The following is a 23,168-nucleotide window of genomic DNA, read 5'->3' as shown; positions in this document are numbered from 1 at the left end:
ACTCACCTTGTGTAAGATGGTGGTGGCCGCTGCGCTCTAAGTGGCGTGCGTGTCAGGCAGACGCGTGCTTGTCTCTTCTCGCCCCCTCTGTGTTGTGGTTCTTGACGTGGGTAGGGGCCGTGGAGCTATAGTGAGGGGGAAGCCCAAGCTTGCGTGCCTCGGCGTCGGCCGGTCGCTGGTGGTACTGCGGGTGCGGAGCGGTGTTGCTTAGGTAGAGCCCGCTGCTCCCATCCCTTCAGCAGGAGGAGGCTGAGGCTGCTGTGGGCGGGGGTCACTTGGCTCTTCCCTGCTCGGCTATGTCGGACAATCAGAGTTGGAATTCCTCTGGCTCCGAGGAGGACCCCGAGACAGAGCCCGGGCTGCCTGTTGAGCTCTGTGGGGTACTCAGCAAGGTAAGCTGCCTTTTCTTTTCTCCGCAGCCTGTGCCTGATGGCCTCTCGCTTTCCTTTTCCGCGTTGCACTAGTCCCCCCTCCCGCAGCTGGCCGAGGGCTGTTAGCCCCGGCTGCCTGTTTCCTCCCCACCCCGCTGCTCCGGATGAACAGGCTAAGGCTCCTGCCTCCCCCGGCGCCGGTGGAGGGGCCTAGTGGGGGGCGCGGGAAGCGCCGTTATGGCCGAGGCAGCCGCCACCTGATGGCGCGGAGCCTGCTAGGCAGCCGCTTCGGCGTCCGGCGCAAACCGCCTGCCCCCCCTCCATCAGCCGGAGGCACCACCACATCTCCGTTGGACTGAGGGGGAGGGGCTCACGTACTTATCCCCGCATCTGCGCAGTGCCTGTCCGCCCTTCCCCACTCCTCACAACCCTCGAGAGGCGGCGTGAGGAAGCACTTTCTTGAGGAAGAGTCGCGGGTGCGGCTTCAGCTGCGGCTGGGGGAGGTGTTGGCGCCCGGCAGTCCCTGTCGCCCTCTGCCCCCGTATCGAGTCCGCTGGCTGCCTGGCGTGCGCTCTGCAGCCGCGACGTCATGCTTCCTTGCCCGGGAGCTCCTGAAGGCAGGCGCAGCTCGTGGTCACTTCCCAGAAGCAGGCCCCAGCACGAGTGGCACAACCTTTAGTCCAAGTATCAAAACAGGGGAATAAAATACCCATGCTGTGAGAGATATGGGAGGTGGCGAAGAATAGAAGAAAAATTGCACTAAAGTTGTTCTCCCTTTTTAAAAATAAACGTCACTTTTTGCTCTTTTATTACTGAAAGTGAAATGACTTGCAAGTATGCGTTGGATGATACTGGGGAACTTTAGGAGTGTTTTAAAGCTGAATATTAAATTACTAAGTTTAAAAGCAGATTTTTTTTAAACAGAAAGTACTTTCAGAGTAATGTTGAAATATCTTTAGAATGAAAGCACTATGTTTTGAATTTCTTTCCTTTCCTACACAATAAAGCTAGACACAGACCTGTGTAGAAGGCACAGATCGTGGAATACTGAGATCATAAGTAGGTGATGGATGCTGAGAAGTGCCATAATGGGGCTAGTACTCTGTTTTTTGTGAGGCACTCTGTGAACTCCTTCAGGCTTGAAAATGTTTCTAAGCCTGGAGATGGGAGCAATGGTTAGGAGAAAAGAAGGCCCTTGGCTCTTACCTGTAAAATCGTATAATCTAATAAGTCCTAGTGCTGTTTTTTATTGGTGTGGCAGGTGAAGCCATGGCTTCTGACATTCTGTAGCTTAAGTGCATGCAAACATTTTTGGATGATTGTGATGGGTGTAGCTGATGCTGCCTTTGCTACGAGAACACTGAATGTAATATGAATGGTCAAGTATGGTGAAACCTGTTGCAGTGAATATGCTTGAAGGATGTTTACCTTTTGCTAGTCGATGCCTCTGGAGTACTTGAGACAAGCTAATTAGAATGAAATAGTAGCATACCAAGGTTTCTACTAAAGGAATATTTACTTTTAATAACTTATTGCATATAATTACATTTTAAATCAATGCAAGTAGGCTACAGTTCTCTGTGTATGTACTAGTGTTTCAGTTCTGCTCTTTGGTAAAGAAAGAAGCTTTGAAGGAAATGGAGTAATTTGGTAAGAGAATCTTATTCAAAGTGTATCCTGCAGGTCTCTTTAAATGTTTATGAACTCCAGTGTGAGGTTTTTTCCCATTGTATTTCCTGCTTACCATTTTAAGGTGAATATAAAGAAGGAACTTCGATGTGGAAGTGTCTTTCTTGAACCCTGAGAAATATGAGCCAAACTGTTTATCGTTGCTTTTCTATTAGCTGATATTTGAATTTTTTTTACAGTGGACTAATTACATTCATGGGTGGCAGGATCGATGGGTAGTTCTGAAAAGCAACACACTCAGTTATTACAAGTCTGAAGATGAAACGGAGTATGGCTGCAGAGGCTCTATCTGTCTGAGCAAGGCTGTGATTACAGTAAGTGCTATTTCAGTATTGACATCTTATATGTTTTGGGGTGTTACATATTTGTAGGCTAATGTCTGGTGAAAGCAAGTATGGGTATGAAAAATTCTTTTAGCTTGTTTAATATTAAAGTTAGTGATATTAGTACAACACAGTGGAGTCAGGGAAAGAAGTTACTAATAAGAAAACAAGCTGGCTTTGAGATTGTAATAAGCAGCTTTTCATATCTGTTATCTTAGAGGCTTCTGTGGGTAGGAATATGGTTTGCTTCTGGAGGAGGTGTTTTCCCAAGGGTCAGCCTAAGACCCTGGACCAACTTCCCAAAAGCAACAGCATCCATCAGTCTTTACATTTTGCACTAGAAAGAGAGGGTAGTATTTCTTTGACTGTACTTTCTGAACATGACTCTCTACAAAATTTGTAAAAGAAAATGTTCTATGTATTTCCTCTAAAGTGGGGTGCTGTTTCTACCTAATGCTAAAAGATCCAGTATTATGCTGGTAAGAATAAAGAACCTACATATAAGTAAAATCTTATAAAAATTAATTTGCCTTAGAAGATAAAGAAAAACATTTTTGTAGCTTTCAGAATTATAATATTTATTGATTATGACTAATACTTGCCAAAAAGCATACTGTAGCTTTTCTGTGTTACTGTTAAATAGTCCAGTTATTTGACTTGGGGAGGGGGAAAGGCTGGACTTCTGTGTAGTACATAACTTCCTAGAGCAGTTGTGTTAAATCTTAGTATTTATGTTCTTATTCCACCAAATATTTTGCTTTCAAACTGAATTGAAGATAACAAATAAGAAGTTTCCTTTTCTTTACTAATATTCAGCTTAATTTTTTTTTTTTTCAAACACATCTTGATTTGGTAAAATAATTGGTTACATCAATTTTGGAAAAAAAGATTGTGAAGAAAAAAGTTTTTTTACATTTAGGTGTCTGACAGGTATTACAGTCATCTGAAAATTAAAACAGATGACCCAATTTCTTTTAAAGCTCTTTTTAAAACTGCTTAAACTTTTAAAACTTGCTCAAGATATGACTTGTCCAGGAATTTATGGTGCACAGCAACAGCATCTAGAAGTGCTCATTTAAGTGTACTTCTGGCAGTCTGTAGAGGTACCAGTCTCTGATCAGGACTTGCAAAAAGGTGTCTCATTCACTAATAAGAGGCTTAATATACCAATCAGGCAGAGACAGGAAGGTGGTGGCAAAGAGGTGTAGGCCGAGGGATGTCTGGAAATGTGCTGTAGAGTACATCTCAGCAGCTTGAATTCCAGTTCTGGTGGTGGAGAATATAGTGATGCTGATATTGTTTTGGTATATTGCACTTTGTGAAGGGAAGTTGGTGAGCTTCTTGTCTTTTGACTAAGAAGTAACACTGAAACTTCTTGCAGATAGCTTTTTTTCCTCCCTTGTATCTGGTACTTGTTGCATCTGGTAACTTGGTGTTGATTGTTGACTCACTGCCTTTCCCCCCCAGTTCTTGAGATTCTTGAGTACATTGAGAAAGAATAAAAAGTGGGCATATTTCTCAAAATTATTCTGATATTTTAGTTGTTCCATTTTCATTCGGAATCATGCATGGTGGCTGGTATTTGACGGTTTAATTGCTTGTAGCTTGATACGGCATATCTGAAACCTAGTAAACTCCTGTTAATTATATCTAGTTGCAGTTAGTGATTGCTGTGTGTTAGAGGTTCAGGAATGCTATTAAATCATTTCATGTGTCTCTAGGATACAGAAATTTACTTTTTCAGAATGAATCCTTCTGGGTTGATAGTTTGGTAGCAAATTGAATAGTTGTTTTTTAAACCTATGTTTTTCAATAATAGAAAATGAATTATGCTCAAAGATAATTGTTTATTGTTCCTGTGATACACAGTTAATCTTTATTTTCATGTCCTTGTAATGTCTTAATATAAGCTTACTAACATGTATTTAAATGCATAGGAGAATACCAGTAGTTGACAAAATGTTGAGATGATAATGAAAAGCTACTTTTGCTATCAGTAGAACTTATTTGTTACTGTATGTCTTGTGATTACTTTGGTAGAGAAGTTGGGTTTCTTACTGACTTAACGTGCACTAGCGCTGATCCGATGTAGTTGAGATTTTAATCTTGAATATTTGTCAACAGTCTTTCACTATACTGTAAGTATAGTTTTCCTTGATCTTGCTAATCCAGTCAGGCATAGTAACTACCGATCTCCTAACCTTTTGTATTGCAGGAAGTTTTCCTTAAGTACAAAGTAGGGTATGAGCGGTATGAAATGGTGTTGATGGTAATGTTTCCTTGTAGGAGAGGAGGGGACTGGATTCTCATGAAGCTTTATTTTAGGTGCTCAGATTAAGTATGCATGTTTGTCTTTGATGGGGGATGTAATGATTTTCTGTGTGTAATTAATGCTATTAGTAGTATAGAATGTCCATGTTTCACTGATGTATAAGCATAAATTTGGAAAACTGCTCTCATTGTGTAGTCTTACTGTACTTCCAGCAATGAAGGTAAGCCTAATGATAAATCATAAAGTTAAAAGATGTGAATGCTGCATTTGGAAAGCTACAGTCCTTTCTGATCTTATTTTATCATTCCTATCGCATTGGGCAGAGATTGATAGGTAATTCTATAGTGATATTTTATAAAATGACAGTTGTCTCTCCCCTCTTAAATTGAGAGGAAGACTTGTTAAATTAGCTCATTAGAGTAGCTACTTTAGGTATTTTAAGTGTAGAATTATAATGTCATATCTCTCAAACAGATTCCTGTGACAATAGTCTTTAATTGAATGGAAAACATGGGGTCTGGTTAGGCTATTTCCTGTATTAACCACTGGGACTGAGAAAAGCTGATATCTCTGGAATAGAGGACTAAAGGATGAATATTGTATACTCACTGGATTACATTAAGTAATGATCTGTCAAGAACTAGCCATGTAAATTAAGTTATGCACAAAGACAATGAAAGTCAATATATGATGCTAACTATGTTGTGGTTTTCATTATCTGACTAAAAGCCTCAAAGGTGTTTAACCGGTTTATTACAGAAGGGAGGCTTGAACTCAAGTTCTGATGTGTGGTCAAGGGATGAGAAGGAATTATGGGTATTATTAAAATGTTGATATATGCACAGATTTGTGTCCAAGCTAGACTAATAGAACAAGCTAAATTACTGCTGCAGTTGGGTGAAAGGTTTTATTAAAAAAGCTAAGCTATAAATCCATGCCCTGGGCAGAAATACCATAGCAACAAATTGGTAATAATTGCTAATTGCATGGGGAAGTATTGTTTCCAATTGTCTGAGGTTGGAAAACTAAGTTTTAATTTGAGAGCATTTAATGGAATAATTAATTTTCTGTACCTTGATAAAGTGCTTCCTCAGCCTTAATTGCTACTAAAAAGATGACTTTAGTAAACTAAGATTACAAGCCCTAACTAGATAGGGGTTTATTTAGGACACAAAGTAATTATGCTTTTAGGCTTTGGTGTTTGCCTTAAATAATCAAAGTTACATCCAGATTGGTAGAAAATCTTGGCTAAATGGGAGAGAAATCTGAATGGAGACTGTAGACAGCACATGCAAAAAAAACACTACAGTGTGTACTAGTGTGTACAAGTGTGGTCAGGAATGCTTATTCAAGTGAAAGGCCCGAGGTGATTGTATTCTGGAGAGGAAAATGCCAAAGAGCAATAGAAAAATGAGGGAGAAAAAGAGCTGATGCCTAGGAGATAATGAGAAGGGGCTGCTGTTGGTGAGACAGGCAGAAACTGTTTGGAATGTGGATTCTTCTGGACAATTATTTTTAGCATTCACATACTCTGTACAAATTTATATATGAATATTATGGTCTTTGAGTTATCTGCATCAGCAGTGGATGGGTTGATATTCAAAGTGAAAACATCAGAATGTTGTCCTGTATTTATCAAAATACTATGGAGTACTAATATTCAAGTAAAATGCAATTATTTGGCTGGATGGAGAAATGGAAGATTTCTTAGTATGTATTGAGGAAATTAAGTCAGAAGTGGAAAAGTACACATTCAGATCAGCTGAAGTGAGACTGTTAATCATTATGGAGTTCTTTGTCATAATATAAACATGATGTGGGGGAAGAAAATCAGTAATTTATTAAAGTATTAAATAACCAAATATTTTTGCATTACTTAATATTGCTGAAGTATTCAGCTCTAGTACTCTAATATAATCATATCATAGAATATCCTGAGTTGGAAGGGACCCACAAGGAAGTCCGACTCCTTGCCCTGCATAGGACAGACAACCCCAAGAATCACACCGTGTGCCTGAGAGCATTGTCCAAACATTTCTTGAACCCTGTCATGCTTGGTGCTGTGACCACTTCCCTGGGGAGCCTGTTCCAGTGCCCAACCATCATCTGGGAGAAGAACCTTTTCCTAGTATCCAACCTAAACCTCCCTGACATGGCTTCATGTCATTCTCTCAGATCCTGTCACTGGTCACCAGAGAGAAGAATCGCTGCCTGCCCTTCCACCTCCCCTTGTGGGGAAGCTGTAGACTGCTATGAGATCTCCCCTTAGTCTCCTTTTCTCCAGGCTGACCAAGCCAAGTGACCTCAGCTGCTCCTCCTATGGCTTCCCCTTTATATATGTTACTATACACTTAAAATTAGGACTGTAATCCAACAGTTCTTCTGTCAGCTTTTTATTATCAATTAGAATATTCTTCCACTTGATTTCTTTTAATTAAAAGAATTATGTTTTAACAGTGTTCATGATTAGACATCTACTTCAGGATCGTAATTCCTGTCCATGGGTTATATCTGAGCATTTTCATGCTGTGGAACATTTCTTATAGATGTTATACCAATCCTTAAATAATTCCAGTGTTTGCATTTGGTGTTAAAGCTATGGTTATATACCAGAGCAAATTTTTCTGTGATATTTGCAATCCTTATTCTTGCTCGATCCTAATTTCTATGAATCTTCCTAAGATTGATTTATTGCTAGCGGATACAGTTTGTTCATGTGTCACCCCTGTTATGACCTGCCCATGAGGCAGAATAGCTGAGGTTCTTGTTAATAATAGATCCCTTAGGGTAGATTAGGGTGACACTGAATGGACCAGTGTTTATATATATATATATATATGTGTGTGTGTATATGGCAGGTTTATTTGAGAACAATTTAGTTGTAATGAAAAAGAGGTATGTAGCCATTTTGATTATTATCTATAGCAATATAAAAGTGTAGCATTTGTCTTGCTACATAAAAGTATAAAAAATATCAGGCAATCTAGGAGATTCCTAGAGTGTATAGAGGATAATTTCCTGCTCCAGCTGGTAAATGAGCTTACCAGGGATGGAGCCCCGCTAGACCTCCTGTTCACAGAGAGGGGCTGGTGGGAGATGTGGTGGTCGGTGGATGTCTGGGACACAGTGATCATGAAATAATAGAGTTTTCAATACTCAGGGATGCAAGGAGGGCCATCAATAAAACCTCTACGCTGGACTTCCAGAGGGCAGATTTCGGCCTATTCAGAAGACTAGTTAAGAGTGTACCCTGGGAAACAACCCTTGAAAACAAAGGGGTCCAGGAGGGATGGACGTGCTTCAAGAAGGAAGTCTTGAAAGCACAGGAGCAGGCAGTCCCAGTGTGCCGAAAGGCAAACCAGCGGGGAAGACGACCGGTCTGGCTGAACAGGGAGATTTTGAAAGAAATTAAAGAAGAGAGCCTACTGATTATGGAAAAAAGGGCTGACTACTCAGGGAGAATTTAGGAATATAGTTAGGTCATGTAGAAAGAAAATTAGGGGGACGAAGGCACAACTTGAACTGAATCTCACCACCTCTGTGAAGGATAACAAAAAGTCCTTCTACAGATACATCAATAGCAAAAGGAGGGACAAGGAAAACCTCCATTCTTTACTGGACATGGGCGGGAATATAGTTATCAAAGATGAGGAAAAGGCTGAGGTATTTAACACCTTCTTTACCTCAGTTTTCAACAGTAAGACAGGTTGTCCTGAGGACAGCTGGCTTCTGGAGCTTGTAGACAGAGATAAGAAGCTGAACAGCCCCCCTGTAATCCAGAAGGAAACAGTTAGTGACCTGCTGAGCCACTTGGATCCCCACAAGTCTATGGGACCAGTTGGGATCCACCCAAGGGTGATGAGGGAGCTGGCGGAAGAACTCGCCAAGCCTCTCTCCATCATCTACCAACAGTCCTGGCTCACTGGGGAGGTCCCAGATGATTGGAAGTTGGCGAATGTCACACCAATCCACAAAAAGGGCCGGAAGGAGGACCCAGGAAACTACAGGCCCGTCAACCTGACCTCAGTGCCTGGCAAGGTTATGGAGCAGATCATCCTCAGTGCAATTGCACAGCACCTACAGGATGGACAAGGGATCAGACCCAGCCAAGCACGGGTTTAGGAGGGGCAGGTCCTGTCTGACCAACCTGATCTCCTTTTATGATTAGGTGACCTGCCTGGTGGATGAGGGGAAGGCTGTGGATGTAGTCTACCTGGACTTCAGCAAGGCCTTTGACACCGTCTCCCACAGCATACTCCTGAAAAAGCTGGCAGCCCATGACTTGGACAGGGGCACCCTGTACTGGGTTAAGAACTGGCTGGAGGGCCAGGCCCAGAGAGTGGTGGTGAACTGTGCTGCATCCAGTTGGCGACTGGTCACTAGTGGTGTCCCCCAGGGATCAGTGTTGGGCTCAGTTCTATTTAATATCTTTATTGATGATTTAGATGAGGGGACTGAGTCCACCATCAGCAAATTTGCAGATGACACTAAGTTGGGGGAGAGTGTCGATCAGCTGGAAGGCAGGAGGGCTCTGCAGAGGGACCTGGATAGGCTGGAGAGTTGGGCTGATTCTAACGGGATGAGGTTCAACAAGGCCAAGTGCTGGGTCCTGCAATTTGGCCACAACAACCCCATGCAGTGCTACAGGCTGAACACAGAGTGACTGGAGAGCAGCCAGGCAGAGAGGGACCTGGGAGTTTGCATTGACAGGAAGCTGAACATGAGCCAGCAGTGTGCCCAGGTGGCCAAGAAGGCCAATGGCATCATGGCCTGGATCAGGAACAGTGTGGCCAGCAGGTCCAGGGAAGAGATTCTTCCCCTGTACTCAGGGCTGGTGAGGCCGCACCTGGAGTACTGTGTCCAGTTCTGGGCCCCTCAGTTCAGGAAGGATATTGAGGTGCTGGAGCAGGTCCAGAGAAGAGCAACTAGGCTGGTGAAGGGACTTGAGCACAAGTCCTATGAGGAGAGGCTGCGGGAGCTGGGGTTGTTCAATCTGGAGAAGAGGAGGCTCAGGGGAGACCTCATCACTCTCTACAACTACCTGAAAGGAGGTTGTAGCCAGGTGGGAGTTGGTCTCTTCTCCCAGGCAACTATCAGCAAGACAAGAGGGCATGGTCTTAAGCTCTGCCAGGGGAGGTTTAGGTTAGATATTAGAAAGAATTTCTTTACAGAGAGGGTAATCAGACACTGGAATGGGCTGCCCAGGGAAGTAGTGGATTCTCTGTCTCTAGAGGTTTTTAAGAGAAGACTGGATGTGGCACTTAGCACCATGGTCTAGCAACCGCAGCGGTAGTGGATCAAGGGTTGGACTTGATGATCTCGGAGGTCCCTTCCAACCCAGCTGATTCTATGATTCTATGATCACTTAAGAAAATATATAAGGAAGAGAAAGAAAGGATAAGAGTAGATAGAGGCAAGATATCACCACCTGTGGATCTAGCAATGAGACTTGATTGTTGCAATTTAGATGTCTGTTGGTTGAAGTTATGGTCGCAGTCTTGGTGGGGGTGGGGGAAGCCTGCGAAACGAAGAGTTCAATGTGTTAATATACGTTCAGGTGGGAATGCCCGGGTACCTCCTCTGGGAGGGAGTTTTACACTGTCTGATGTAACACTGTGGATCATGTGCAGTTCTCTGGTGGAAGGCCCCACAAATGAGTCTGGGGGCACTTTGGGGGTCTTGGATGGTTTATGACCCCTTCTAAGACATGACCACAGTTTCTCATGCTGGTGTAGTTGAGCCAGTTATGCCTTATCAGAAGAGATGAAGACCTTCAGGCCTATGCCTGAGTGTTCTGATACCTTTGGGGGAAGGGGGTGGAGTGGGGAGTTTTACACCTGAACCAGTTGTGAACGGGAGGACATTGGCATGATAAAAAGCGTGATCCTACCTCACAGGATTTGCTTCTTATTGGCCTTTTCCTTTATCTCGCTCAAAAAACCAGCTTCTTGCTAAACAAAGGTTGGTTTGTCATGGTGTTGTGACCTGCCCCAGAAAGGGGAAGGTAACCCAAGTTCTTATTAATAAATCACTTGTGGTGGATTAGAGTGAAACGACACTGAATAATTGGTGTTTGTAAACATATATATGTAGAGTTTATTTTGGAACAATTTTGTTTCAAAATGTAAACAGGTATGTTGCCGTTTTGGGTGCTGTTATTCTATAGCGATACAGGAATATTAAAGCATCTATGGCAATAAAGCAACATTAGAGCATAGCAATATGACACTATTAAAGCATAGCAATATTAAGGCATCTATAGCAATATAGCAATCATTAGAGCATAAAGATAACACTTAAGGGAAATAAAGGATAAAGGCAGAAAGATATATATATAGTCACCGCCCACGGGATTTAGCGATGAAACATGGTAGTTGCAGCTTCCATGTCTGTTAGTTGAAGTGGTGGTCTTGATCCGTTTGGGCTGGGGGAAGCCCCCCTCAAAATTCAAAGAAGTTATGAGTTATACGCTTCCAGCTCAGGTGGGAACGCCTTGTACCTCCCTGGGGTGAGGAGTTTTACAATGGATAGTGTCATGGGCCATGCCTCGAGCCTCTGACATCTCTGAAGACATTTGCAGCTGCCTATTGTACCAACATCAATCGTCCATCATGGTCCAACATTTGAGATGTATAGCCCAGGCTAGATGCGCAGAGTTCAAGTAAAGGGAGGACATTGGCAAGTTAAAAGGGATTTTCCCATCTTGCAGGACTTGCCTCTTCTTAGTCTCTTCCTTTCCTCAGGCAGGCATCTGCACTCAGGATAGCTGGACAATGGCACCCACTTATCTGATCCTTTAGCAGTATTGGGGGAGGGGCGTGTGTGGGGAGTGGGCTTTGCTGGGTGAGCAGCTGCTTCTTTTCAGTTTGCAAAAGTCTTTTGGTGATCTTAGAATGTGTAGATCATTAACTGTTTCAGTCTCTGACACGTGGTCATCCTCTGGTGGTGGGTATGCACCCCCTCTGCACCTGGGCTGTTCTTATGCAGATCAGAGGTTTTGCCCTCACACACCTAAAAACTCTCCTCTTCCCCTTTGATTGGGGGGTGCAAACCTGGCCTCCGCAAAGCACTTGCTGCTTTTGCAAATGGCCAATTGTTGGAGTCAGGAACTTTTAGCATTTCAGTCTCTCACAACCCCCTCAGGGTTGTAGTGTTGCTCATCAGTCCTGCTAGGCAACCTGCTGTTGATCTAATCTGTAATGTGATAGCCATTAATGACATTTTTAGCATCTCTACTGAGGATCTGTGTAATGCCAGACCTCACTTTGATATGTGTTCCTGGAATGATTAGTAAAAGGGTGAGAATATTTTTTTATGTGTATATCTGCTAATATGCAGCTGTACCAGGCCATCTCCTGTTTTGCTGCCTCCTGAAGTTGCTAGCTGTCATGGTTTGAAATTGCCCTCCCAGGAGCCGGGGGGCCTAGAGGTGATTGGGTGCCAGGGCAGTCTCCCCTGGAGGACCAATCACCGCTCGCTTTGTTCGCTCCTGTGAAAAATCATATATACACAGCTGGTGGAAGTTGTTGGCAGTCGGTCTGTCCATTTGCTGCTGTGTGGGTGTGAGAAAGGCCCAGGGGTGGCAGGGCCCCCCTTCTTTCCCCTCCGGGGGGAAGGGGGGGCCCTGCAGCCCTCAGCTCTGGCTAAGCCAGGGTTGGAGGCAGCATTGGAGTAAGTGTGTGTTTGTGAGGGACGAGACTCACAAACAGCTGGTAAGCGGGAGAGAGAGAGGCAGGCCTTGCAGCCAAGCCCTCTTCCCCCCCCTTTGCAGTTAGACTGCGGAGGGGGCTTCTTCTTTTCCCTCTCACTGTAAAGTGGAGGGGAGGCTCGGCATTGGAGCTGAGCCAAAGTGGACGGGCTGAATGCAGCTCAGTGCCAGGGAGATAACCCCACAGCAGCACGGAAACGAGGTATGAGAGAGACAGAGAATCACACAGCAGAGATGGCACGGAACCAAGGAGAAAGGACTCAGAGCTATCTTCTTGGACTTCGTGAGGAAGAAAAGACTTCAGTAAACAGCTGGAGGTTGGTGGGGGGAGTGAACCCTTTTCCCTGAACACTCCCACGAGAGAAAGACTGCTTTACCTATCAACCTGAAGGGTTTTTCCTGGACTTGAGGGAGAAGCTTAAAAGGACTGATAGAAGTGTATAATATTATATATATAGTTGCTTTTAGCTTGTACAGTATTTATTTGTATAGTAATAAATGTATATATACTTCCCCTTTTCCCCTATAGAAGCCTCTTGCCTGAAAGTTTCTCTTCGGTGTTGAGATAAAATTGTGGAAAGGACTGGGGGAAGCCTGGAAATTGGATTTTGGATTTTTGTGGTGGCTCAAACCACCACACTAGCTCATCAGCCTTTTACTTCTGTTCAAACTGTGCTGGTTTTAAGACCCAGCTGAAAAATAAACCCTGTGAGAAATATCTCCAATTAAAATTTTGGAGACGACCAAATAAAGTGAAACAAAGAACTTTATTAACAGCGCGCTGGGTGCACCAAACTTGTGACCAGGTTCGAGCACCCCCGAATGGGAGGGATGAGCCCTTTTAAGAACCCTTCGATTTGCATAACCACTCTCTCGCTCCTCCCATGCCAGGCCTCGCTCTTTTCTTCCTTAAAAGGCAATCTTTGCCTTCTGGTGCAGTCCATTGGTTGTCCTCATCCACCTATCAGGTTGTTTCCCTGCCCCCAGCCGCATGGTTCTCTGGCAGTGATCCCAGACTGGTCTCACCACCTTACATTCTTCCTGGCTCGCCTTTGCTCTGTAACAGTAAGCAAACAGAACAGTAAGTAACAGTAAGTAGCAGTAAGCAGGCAGAACTATAAGCAGCAGTAGGCAACAATGAGCAGCAATAGGTAACCCCAAGCAGAACTGTATTATGTAGCAGCAGGTAGGCAGCAGAGCAATAAGCAACTTCAAGCAGAACCACAAACAGTCCACCAATCCCTGACCACAAAATGGCTCACCAGTCCTTCAAACAAAATGGCCCCCAGGTGCCTTGGCAACAAACTGTCCATGAGCCAGCAGTGTGCCCTTGTGGCCAAGAAGGCCAACAGAATCCTGGGATGCATTAGGAAGAGCATTGCCAGAGGGTTGAGGGAGGTGATCCTGCCCCTCCACTCAGCCCTGGTGAGGACACATCTGGAGTACTGTGTCCAGTTCTGGGCTCCCCAGTACAAGAGAGACATGGAGCTCCTGGAGCAGATCCAGCAGAGGGCGGTGAGGATGACTGGGGGACTGGAGCATCTCTCTAATGAGAAATGGCTGGGGAGCTGGGCCTGTTCAGCCTGGCAAAGAGATGACTGAGAGGGGACCTCATTAATATGTATAAATATTTAAAGAGGGGATGCCAAGAAGATGGAACTAGACTCTTCTCGGTGGTGCCAACCACTAAGACATGAGGCAACGGGCAGAAACTGATGCACAGGAAGTTCCACCGGAATATGAGGAATAACTTCTTAACTGTGTGACTGAGCACTGGAACAGATTGTGGAGTCTCCCTCACTGGAGATATTCAAGAACCATCTGGACACAATCCTGTGCAATATGCTCTAAGATGACCCTGCTTGAGCAGGGAGGTTGGACCAGATGACCTACTGTGGTCCCTTCCAACCTGAACCATTCTGTGAAAATATAGTGATGATACTCGTTCAGAGGAAATAATGTCAAGGGAGGATACAACAGGGAGTAGACCAGCTTGATGAGCAGTGTTTGTACTGTATTATGAAAGTAAGCAGTGATTCCAGAAACAAATATACTAAGCAGAAGTATTTAGTCAAGTTAGCGTTTAATAAAGGGCATGACAGACCATGTTTTTTAGACCTATCTTGTCTGGTAAAATTCTTAGCAAGCATAGTATTAATTGGTAAAACACAAATAGGGGTTTTTTTCCCTTAAGATAAATTTATAAGACTGAAGTAAACCAAAATGCATTGCTTTACAAAATGCCTTTTCTAAAGCAGTAATTTCTCACAATTTTCATAGAATCATAGAATCGACCGGGTTGGAAAAGACCTCCAACCCTTGATCCAATGCCGCCGTGGTTACTAGACCATGGCACTAAGTACCACATCCAGTCTCATCTTGAAAACCTCCAGGGATGGTGAATCCACCACCTCCCTGGGCAACCCATTCCAATGTCTGATTACTCTTTCTGTAAAAAATTTTTTCCTAATATTCAACCTAAACCTCCCCTGGCACAGCTTAAGACCATGCCCTCTTGTCCTACTGCTGGTTGCCTGGGAGAAGAGACTGACGCCCATCTGGCTACAACCTCCTTTCAGGTAGATGTAGAGAGTGATGAGGTCTCCCCTGAGCCTCCTCTTCTCCAGGCTAAACAACCCCAGCTCCCTCAGCCTCTCCTCATAGGACTTGTGCTCAAGTCCCTTCACCAGCCTCATTGCTCTTCTCTGGACCTGCTCCAGCACCTCAATATCCTTCCTGAACTGAGGGGCCCAGAACTGGACACAGTACTCGAGGTGTGGCCTCACCAGCCCTGAGTACAGGGGAAGAATCACTTCCCTGGTCCTGCTGGCCACACTGTTCCTGATCCAGGCCATGATGCCATTGGCCTTCTTGGCCACCTGGGCACACTGCTGGCTCATGTTCAGCTTCCTGTCAATCCAAACTCCCAGGTCCCTTTCTGCCTGGCTGCTCTCCAGCCACTCTGTCCCCAACCTGTAGCGCTGCATGGGGTTGTGGCCCAAGTGCAGGACCCGGCACTTGACCTTGTTGAACCTCATCCCATTGGAATCAGACCATCTCTCCAGCTTGTTCAGGTCCCTCTGCAGAGCCCTCCTGCCTTCCAGCTGATCGACGCCTCCCCCCAACTTAGTGTCATCTGCAAATTTGCTAATGGTACGCTCAATCCCCTCATCCAGATCATCAATAAAGATATTAAGCAGAACTGGGCCCAACACTGAGACCTGGGGCACACCACTAGTGACCGTCCGCCTACTGGATGCAGCACCGTTCACCACCACTCTCTGGGCCCGGCCCTCCAGCCAGTTCTTAACCCAGCAGAGAGTGCACCTGTCCAAGCCGTGGGCTGGCAGCTTTTTCAGGAGAATGCTATGGGAGATGGTGTCAAAGGCTTTGCTGAAGTTCAGATAGACCACATCCACAGCCTTCCCCTCATTCACCAGTTGGGTCACCTGATCATAAAAGGAGATCAGGTTGGTCAGACAGGACCTGTCCCTCCTAAACCCATGTTGGCTGGATCTAATCCCTTGTCCATCCTGTAGCTGCTGTAGCTGTTGTTTTGCAGTAGTTCTGTTAGAGGAAATAAAACAGGTAGTACTTAATATTTGTTTTCATTTTAAAATTACTCTCTTAGGAGATCTTATGGCTGTGTCACTCAGTCCACAGAAAAGTAAATCTGGTGTTCTATCAGGATTAATGTGAAAATTAGCATTAGAAGTTTCATGGAATATAGCTTAAATATGGCTGGAATTTAGAAGGTCAAGAATATAGTGAAATATCAGAAGTTATGTTCAGCAACTGAACAGGCTTGCACATTTAGCTGTGGGCAAAATCAGTGTGTAGCTATACTAAATTTTTCTTAATCTTGTATTAAAAAAAAATACTTCTGTTGTGGTTTAAGCCCAGCTGGCAACTAAACACTCTGCAGCTGCTTGCTCACTCCCTCACCCTGGTGGAATGGGGAGGAAAATAAAAAGTAAAATTTGTAGATTGAGATAAGAACAGTTTTTAATAACTGAAGCAAAGTAGAATATAATAACAATAATAGTAAATAAGAAAAGGAGATACAAAGCCCAAGGAAAACAAATGATGCACAATATAGTTGCTCACCACCCACTGACTGATGCTAAACCCTGTTCCTGAACTGCGATCAGCCCCCCCTTCTGGGTAACTCCCACAGTTTATATACTGGGCATGATGTTCTATGGTGTGGAATATCCCTTTGGCCAGTTTGGGTTACCTGTCCTGGCTGTGCTCCCTCACAGCTTTTTGTGCAGTTCCTCACTGGCAGAGCATGAGACACCAAGAAGTCCTTGATTTAGGGTAAGCACTACTTAGCAACAACCATAGCACCACTGTGTTATCAACATTATTCTCACACAGAATCCAAAACACAGCACTGTATCTGCTACTGAGAAGAAATTAACTCTATTCTACCCTAAACCATGAGAATATCCACCCCTTATTCCATACCATTTATGTCATGCTAACTCTCACATTTCCCAACACTCCATCATTTTCCTTATTTATTTATTTTGATAGATATACACACTAACATCATTCCCTTAGTCTATGGACCATCCCTGCAAAATGTTCATAAAATGACCACAAAACTTCTGTTGAATTCATTTAGTCCATGACTTTGACCTCCATCCCTGATAAGTCTTTCAAGAAGGAAAGATGGTGTGTGGTGTTGGATTGTTGCATGTTAAAGCCACTTCTGATTCCATTACTGCTGCACTTGTTCAGTTTTTATCAAAGTATTTGGACTATTTTGTTTACTTTCTCAAAAGCTTCTTCTTCTGTGTTGCCCCATGCAATGATATCGTCAATTTATTGCAGGTATTCTGGAGCTTCCCCCTGTTGCAGTGCAGTTTGAATCAGTCCATGGCAGATGGTAGGGCTGTATTTCCACCCCTGGGGCAGTCGATTCCAGGTGTACTGGGCACCCCTCCAAGTGAAAGCCAACTGTGGCCTGCTCTCTGCATTAGCAATATTAGTTGTGGCACCACTTGACTGCCTTTGACTCCAGTTCGTATTGAAATTCCAGTCTGTCTCATACAGCAGCAGCACTCAAGGCAGCGTGACTTCATTCAGGCCATGATACTATACTGTTAGTCTCCATTCTCCATTAGACTTTTGAACTGTCCATATGGGGATAATAAAGTGTGAGCGGGTCCTGCTGATCACTCTTTGGCTCTCCAGTTGATGAATCAACTTATGGATGGGAATCATGGAGTCTTGGTTGGTATGATATTGCTGCTGGTGCACCATTGTGGTAGCAGTCGGCACCTGCTGTTCTTCAACCTTCAGCAACTCCACAACAGAAGGGTCCTCTGAGAGACCAGGCAGGGTAAACAGTGCTTAATTTCCTTCATCTCTGGGGCAGCTATACTGAAAGCCCTATAACTCTCTTCCCTGGCTTGTAACCAGAAAAAGGGGCAACTGGCACATGTGGCTGTGTCTGTTGCCAGAGTTAGAGTAGCTGCAGGGCCTGTGACGGGGGTTGGAGTACCTGCAGTGTTTGTCGTGGTGGTTGGAGTAGCTGCGACCCAGGTTCGATTCCCCGGTCCCCCGGGCAGATGGAGCTCGTTAGCCCTGTGAGGCCATCCATCTATGAGAAGGTCACTCTAAAAAAAAACCTACATCCTGAGGACCTCACTGCCATTGTCCAAGCTTGCTTGGCCCCGGCAGATGAACCTTAGGATTAAAGGGTGGGCTCAGTTCAGCGCATGCTGTGTCTCACCTAAAAAATCCATTGCACAGGCTTGAAAGGTAAAAGACCTTTCCCAAAATCTTTGTTCGCGAAGACTGGCCATACATGGAGTAGCTGCAGGGCCTGTTGTCTTACTGTCAGATCCAGAGACCTTCTTTTCCCCCTGAGGTTACCGAACAGTGTTGAACAGGACTCACTAGCCCTGGGCCAGGCCCCAACAGGTTGTGGGGATTTGTGTCTCTCTGGAATTGCCAGGGTGGCAGCACACCTTTTCCAAATATTTTACTAGTTTTTCTGGATTCTACACATGTTCATGGGTGAGATTCAAACACATTGGAGGTGCTCACTGCCCTAGGTACTTGCCCATACTATCCCACACACCCCGCCACTCCGAACTATCCAGCTTTTGGACAGATCTCTAGGTAATGTTCTTAATTATTTGTCTGACCTTAAATAAGACCTGAACCATATGCAGCAACATGCTGGCTCCTAGAAAAAGGACCAGATTGGTTTCAAGGGTATTCAAAGGATATTCAAAATCTTTAAAATTCTCAAACACTACTGTAATCAGCCTGCAGGAGAAGGAAGGAAAGAAAGATGTGGGAAGGTATCTCCCCCATTAGTTGGCTCTCCAAGGAGAAAAGGGCAAAGGTGGAATTATTAATCATTCCCAGTGGATGACTCGCAAAGTACAGAGGTGCCTGCAATACTGAGTACATACACCAGATTGGCATCTCGACCAGTGGCACCATCATATCAATACTACTAAGTACCCCACAATGATAGTCTTAGCCCAGGCCCCAAGGTCAATAAACATCACCACAGGGAACACATACTGCAAGTAAGGTTATTACCAGTATCACAGATCACAACCCTGAGAATAAGCGCAACAACTGTGAGAGCAAATAAATCAATGTTGTAACCAGTGACTATTAAACCAATGCAATGAATGTTTATAACAAGTTTGTTTTAACACACTCTGGTCAGATCTGTAGCTATCTCAACCCTTCGTGCCTCATGTTGGGTGTCAAAAAGGACTGTTGTGGTTTAAGCCCAACAGGCAACCAAGCACCATTCAGCTGCTGACTCACTCCCCTCACCCTGGTGGAATGGGGAGGGAAATAAAAAGTAAAACCTGTAGATTGAGATAAGAACAGTTTAATAATTAAAACAAAGTAAAATATAATTATAACAATAATAGTAAATAAAAAAGATAGATAAAACCCAAGTAAAACAAGTGATGCACAATATAGTTGCTCACCACCCACTGACTCATGCCAAACCAAACCCCATCCCCAAACTGCTATCGGCCTCCCCTTCCAGGTAACTCACCCGGTTTATATACTGGGCATGATGTTCTATGGTGTGGAATATCCCTTTGGCCAGTTTTGGGTCACCTCTTCTGGCTGTGCTCCCTCACAGCTTTTTGTGCAGCTCCTCACTAGCAGAGCACGAGACACTGAAGAGTTCCTGACCTAGGGTAAGCACTACTTTCAGTGTGTTATCAACATTATTCTCACACTGAATCCAAAACACAGCATTGTACCAGCTACTGAGAAGAAATTAATTCTATCCCAGCTGAAACCCGGACAGCATCACAAAAACCAAATAAAACCTGGTATGTCAAAGCTTCAGGGATAAATAGTTTTGTACTGCTGAATTAGCTGAATTATTATGTTTGTCTTCTCTTGGTTTGTATATGTTATTACAGTGTATACCTCATAGCAGTATATGGTATTGTTTTGTTAATAACTGTGAACTGGTTGACATAGGATAGATAACACCTCTGTCACATTTATGCTAGTGCTGTTCCTGCCTGAGAGAGAAATAAAGAATGGTGATTCTTGTTTTCTGTAGGCTTATATTCTTTGTCTTGTGTCCTAGTGCCCTGCTCAGTATTTCCTTAATACAAAAAAAAAAAATCAAAATTTTAAAATAACTTCACTGTAGATAAGTTTTAGTTCTGCAATGGGTATAGCAGCACAAGCAGACTTAATAGTTGCAATGTACAGACATGAGTCAATCTGCTATGAACTGCCCTGACTTACCTCTGTAGAGGAAATAAAAGAAATACCATTTAGAGTAGTGACAGAGACTGGTTTAGCAGGCAAAAGTTTCTTCAAGTTCCCCCTCCCTCAGAATACTCTTGAAGGTTATGAACCTTGAATTAGTATTTTTCAAGCAGATACCACTATGGAGCTTGTTTCATGAATACCTCAGGCTTGAGAGGTGTATTGTGGGAAGGATTTTGTGGCAATGCAGTCAGCTATGACTCACGAGACTTGAACCGGCTATGGACTTCCTCAGTAACTGTAGCCAAGTAAATGTTTCTTCATGTAAACTGCTTGTTTAGAATTTATGAGCTAGTATCAGCTGGTTTTATACCGAAAAATCTGGGACACTTGAATACTTGCAATTGCCTTTATTTCAGCAGGATTATCTGCAGGTCTCTTGCAAGAAAGCTTTGGGAGGCATACAGAAAGGATGTTTGGTGATCATAGGGTGAAAAAGATCATTGAGTTCAACCATTAACCCAGCACTGCCAAGTCTACCACTGTCCTAGTTTCAGCTAGGACAGAGTTAATTTTCTTGCAGTTGCTGTGATAGGAGTGGAGCCTGAAGCTGTGTGGGCGTGTCTAGGTTGTTTATTCTATACCACCCATGTCATTGTTGGGGGGTGTGGCTTCAGGTTAGAAGAAAAGGGGAATGTGATGCAAAACCACCACCATTTTGTTCCTTTTTTCCAGGAGAGCAAAGCAGTGAACAGAGTGGTGGGGGTGGCACAATGCGGACGGTCCGGCTTGGAGAGTTTGTCCATCATTGTTTTTCATTGTCTTGGGCTTGGGGGAAGAATGTGGATGAGGACGATGTGTCCGCCATTGTGTCCGCCATTGTTTTTCCTTGTCTCGGAGGAAGGACGCTGGCTGCAGTGATGTCCACCATTTTCCTCTTTTGTCTCAGCAAGCTGCACGGTGCTGGCTGTGGTAACATCGGGTCAGTTGGACTTCCGTAATCATTTTTTGCATATATATGATTCAAAGGAATCCACTATACAGTACGCACTGTGTGGTAAAACACACCTTTATTCAGCTCTGGACACACGTAGGGGTTATTACCACCGTATACACGTGTGCTGTATGCAAAAAGAGAGGTTCTTATACCCTTAAACAAACAAGTCCTGAATTTTATCTATCCCACACACTCTTCGAGGATTGTTACTAGAGGGTTGTTACAGTTTGTAGTCATTTTATCTGAATACACATTAGGTTAACTCCAGTCTTATCACTTCAAGCCATTATACCCCCACCCATTAGCCCCCTTTTGTAACGTAATTGATTACTACTGCTAAGCTTTGAAGGCTCCTACCCAGGCTTTATCTTAACTTTTCAGTTTGGGCAGGTCTTTATTTGCAAGCAGTTATATTTAGCTAAGTCATACTCATGCTAAGTTTTAAGAGTTATGCTAACACAGCCAGGCCGTAGATCATGGCCTTATAACCCTGTTTCACAATCACCATCTTTTATACACTGTTGTTATTAGAATCGTTGCTGTTACTGTTTGTTTTCCTTATCTCATTGCTGTTTTTTCTAGCAAATTGTTATCTCAACCCATAATCTCTGCCTTTTTGTCCCTCTCTCACTAGAGGGAGTGGGGAGAAGGGAAAGCAGTTACTTGGAGCTTAATTTCCAGCTGGTTTTAAAGCACAACAACCATTAAACCCTGTCCCTTAGTGCCACATCTACTTGTCTTTTACATACCTCCAGAGATGGTGACTCAACCACTTCCTTGGGAAGCCTGTTCCAGTGCTTGACAACCCTTTTGGTGAAGAAATTTTTTCTAATATGCACTCTAAACTTCTCCTGGTGCAAATTGATGACATTTCCTCTTGTTACCTGGGAGAAGAGACCTTTCAGACCCTTCAGTGATAAGGTCTCCCCTGAGCCTCCTTTTCTCTAGGCTAAACAACTCCCATTCCCTCAGCTGAAGTGACAGGAGTGGAGGCTGTTTTGCCATCAGTGCAGAGGAGCTGCTCCATCCTCAGGAGTGGCTGTGTGGGGAATGGGGTTTCTCCAAGGCAAAACATAGTAGACCATGCAGGAAAGAGACACAGCTGAAGCCTTTCTCCGTGTGGTTCTTGTGATATGGATGAGCTGAGCTTTAAAAGAATAATAGGGGTAAAAAGTAAATTCAGTTACTTAGGGCAGACAGCAGCAGGGCAGAAGCAGAGGGAGATCAAGCATGCAGATTTGGGTGTATTCTTCATAGAATCATCATAGAATAGTTTGGGTTGCAAGGGACCTTAAAGATCATCTAGTTCCAACCCCCCTGCCATGGACAGGGACACCTTCCACTAGACCAAGTTGCTCAAAGCCCCATCCAACCTCACCTTGAACACTTCCAGGGATGGGGCATCCACAATTTCTCTGGGCAACCTGTTCTAGTGTCTGACCACCCTCATGGTAAAGAATTTCTTCCTAAGATCTAATCTAAATCTAACCTCTTTAAGTTTAAAGTCATTACCCCTTATCCTATCACTACATGCCCTTGTAAAAAGTCCCTCTCCAGCTTTCTTGTAGGCCCCCCCTAGGTACTGGAAGGCTGCTATAAGGTCTCCCTGGAGCCTTCTCTTCTCCAGGCTGAACGGCCCCAACTCTCTCATCCTTTCCTAATAGGAGAGGTGCACCAACCCTCTGATCATCTTTGTTGCTCTCTTCTGGACTTGCTCCAATAGGTCCATGTCCTTCCTATGTTGGGGGCTCCAGAGCTGGATGTAGTACTCCAGGTGGGGTCTCACAAGAGCAGAGTAGAGGAGGAGAATCACCCTCGACCCTCCCTCGACCTGCTTTCTGGGCTGCAAGTGCACATTTCTGTGTCATGTCAAGCTTCTCATCCACCAGCACCCCCAAGTCCTCCTTAGGGCTGCTCTCTCAATCCATTCTACCCAGCCTGTATTTGTGCTGGGGATTGCCCTGACTCAGGTGTAGGACCTTGCACTTGGCATTGTTAAACTTGATGAGATTTGCACGCATGGGCCCATCTCTCAAGCCTGTCAAGGTCCCTCTAGATGGAATCCCTTCTATTGTGTCAACTG

General features: G+C 44.3%; 1 protein-coding gene across 2 annotated transcripts in view; it reads left to right on the top strand.

Annotated features, from left to right (window-relative positions):
- Positions 1-296: 296 nt before the first annotated feature.
- LOC113981506 (collagen type IV alpha-3-binding protein-like) overlaps positions 297-23,168 on the top strand; it is a 103,978-nt gene continuing 81,106 nt past the window's right edge. For both annotated transcript variants that reach the window (XM_027708910.1, XM_027708909.1), the window contains exons 1-2: positions 297-392; positions 2,240-2,374. In XM_027708910.1, coding sequence (XP_027564711.1) covers positions 297-392; positions 2,240-2,374 — 231 coding nt within the window. The remainder of the gene's footprint in view (positions 393-2,239; positions 2,375-23,168) is intronic.

The sequence above is a fragment of the Neopelma chrysocephalum genome, unplaced genomic scaffold, assembly GCF_003984885.1.
Source record: "Neopelma chrysocephalum unplaced genomic scaffold, ASM398488v2 Primary Assembly neopelma1_96599, whole genome shotgun sequence".
Classification (NCBI taxonomy): Eukaryota; Metazoa; Chordata; class Aves; order Passeriformes; family Pipridae; genus Neopelma; species Neopelma chrysocephalum.
This window is presented reverse-complemented; position numbering and strand designations above follow the sequence as displayed.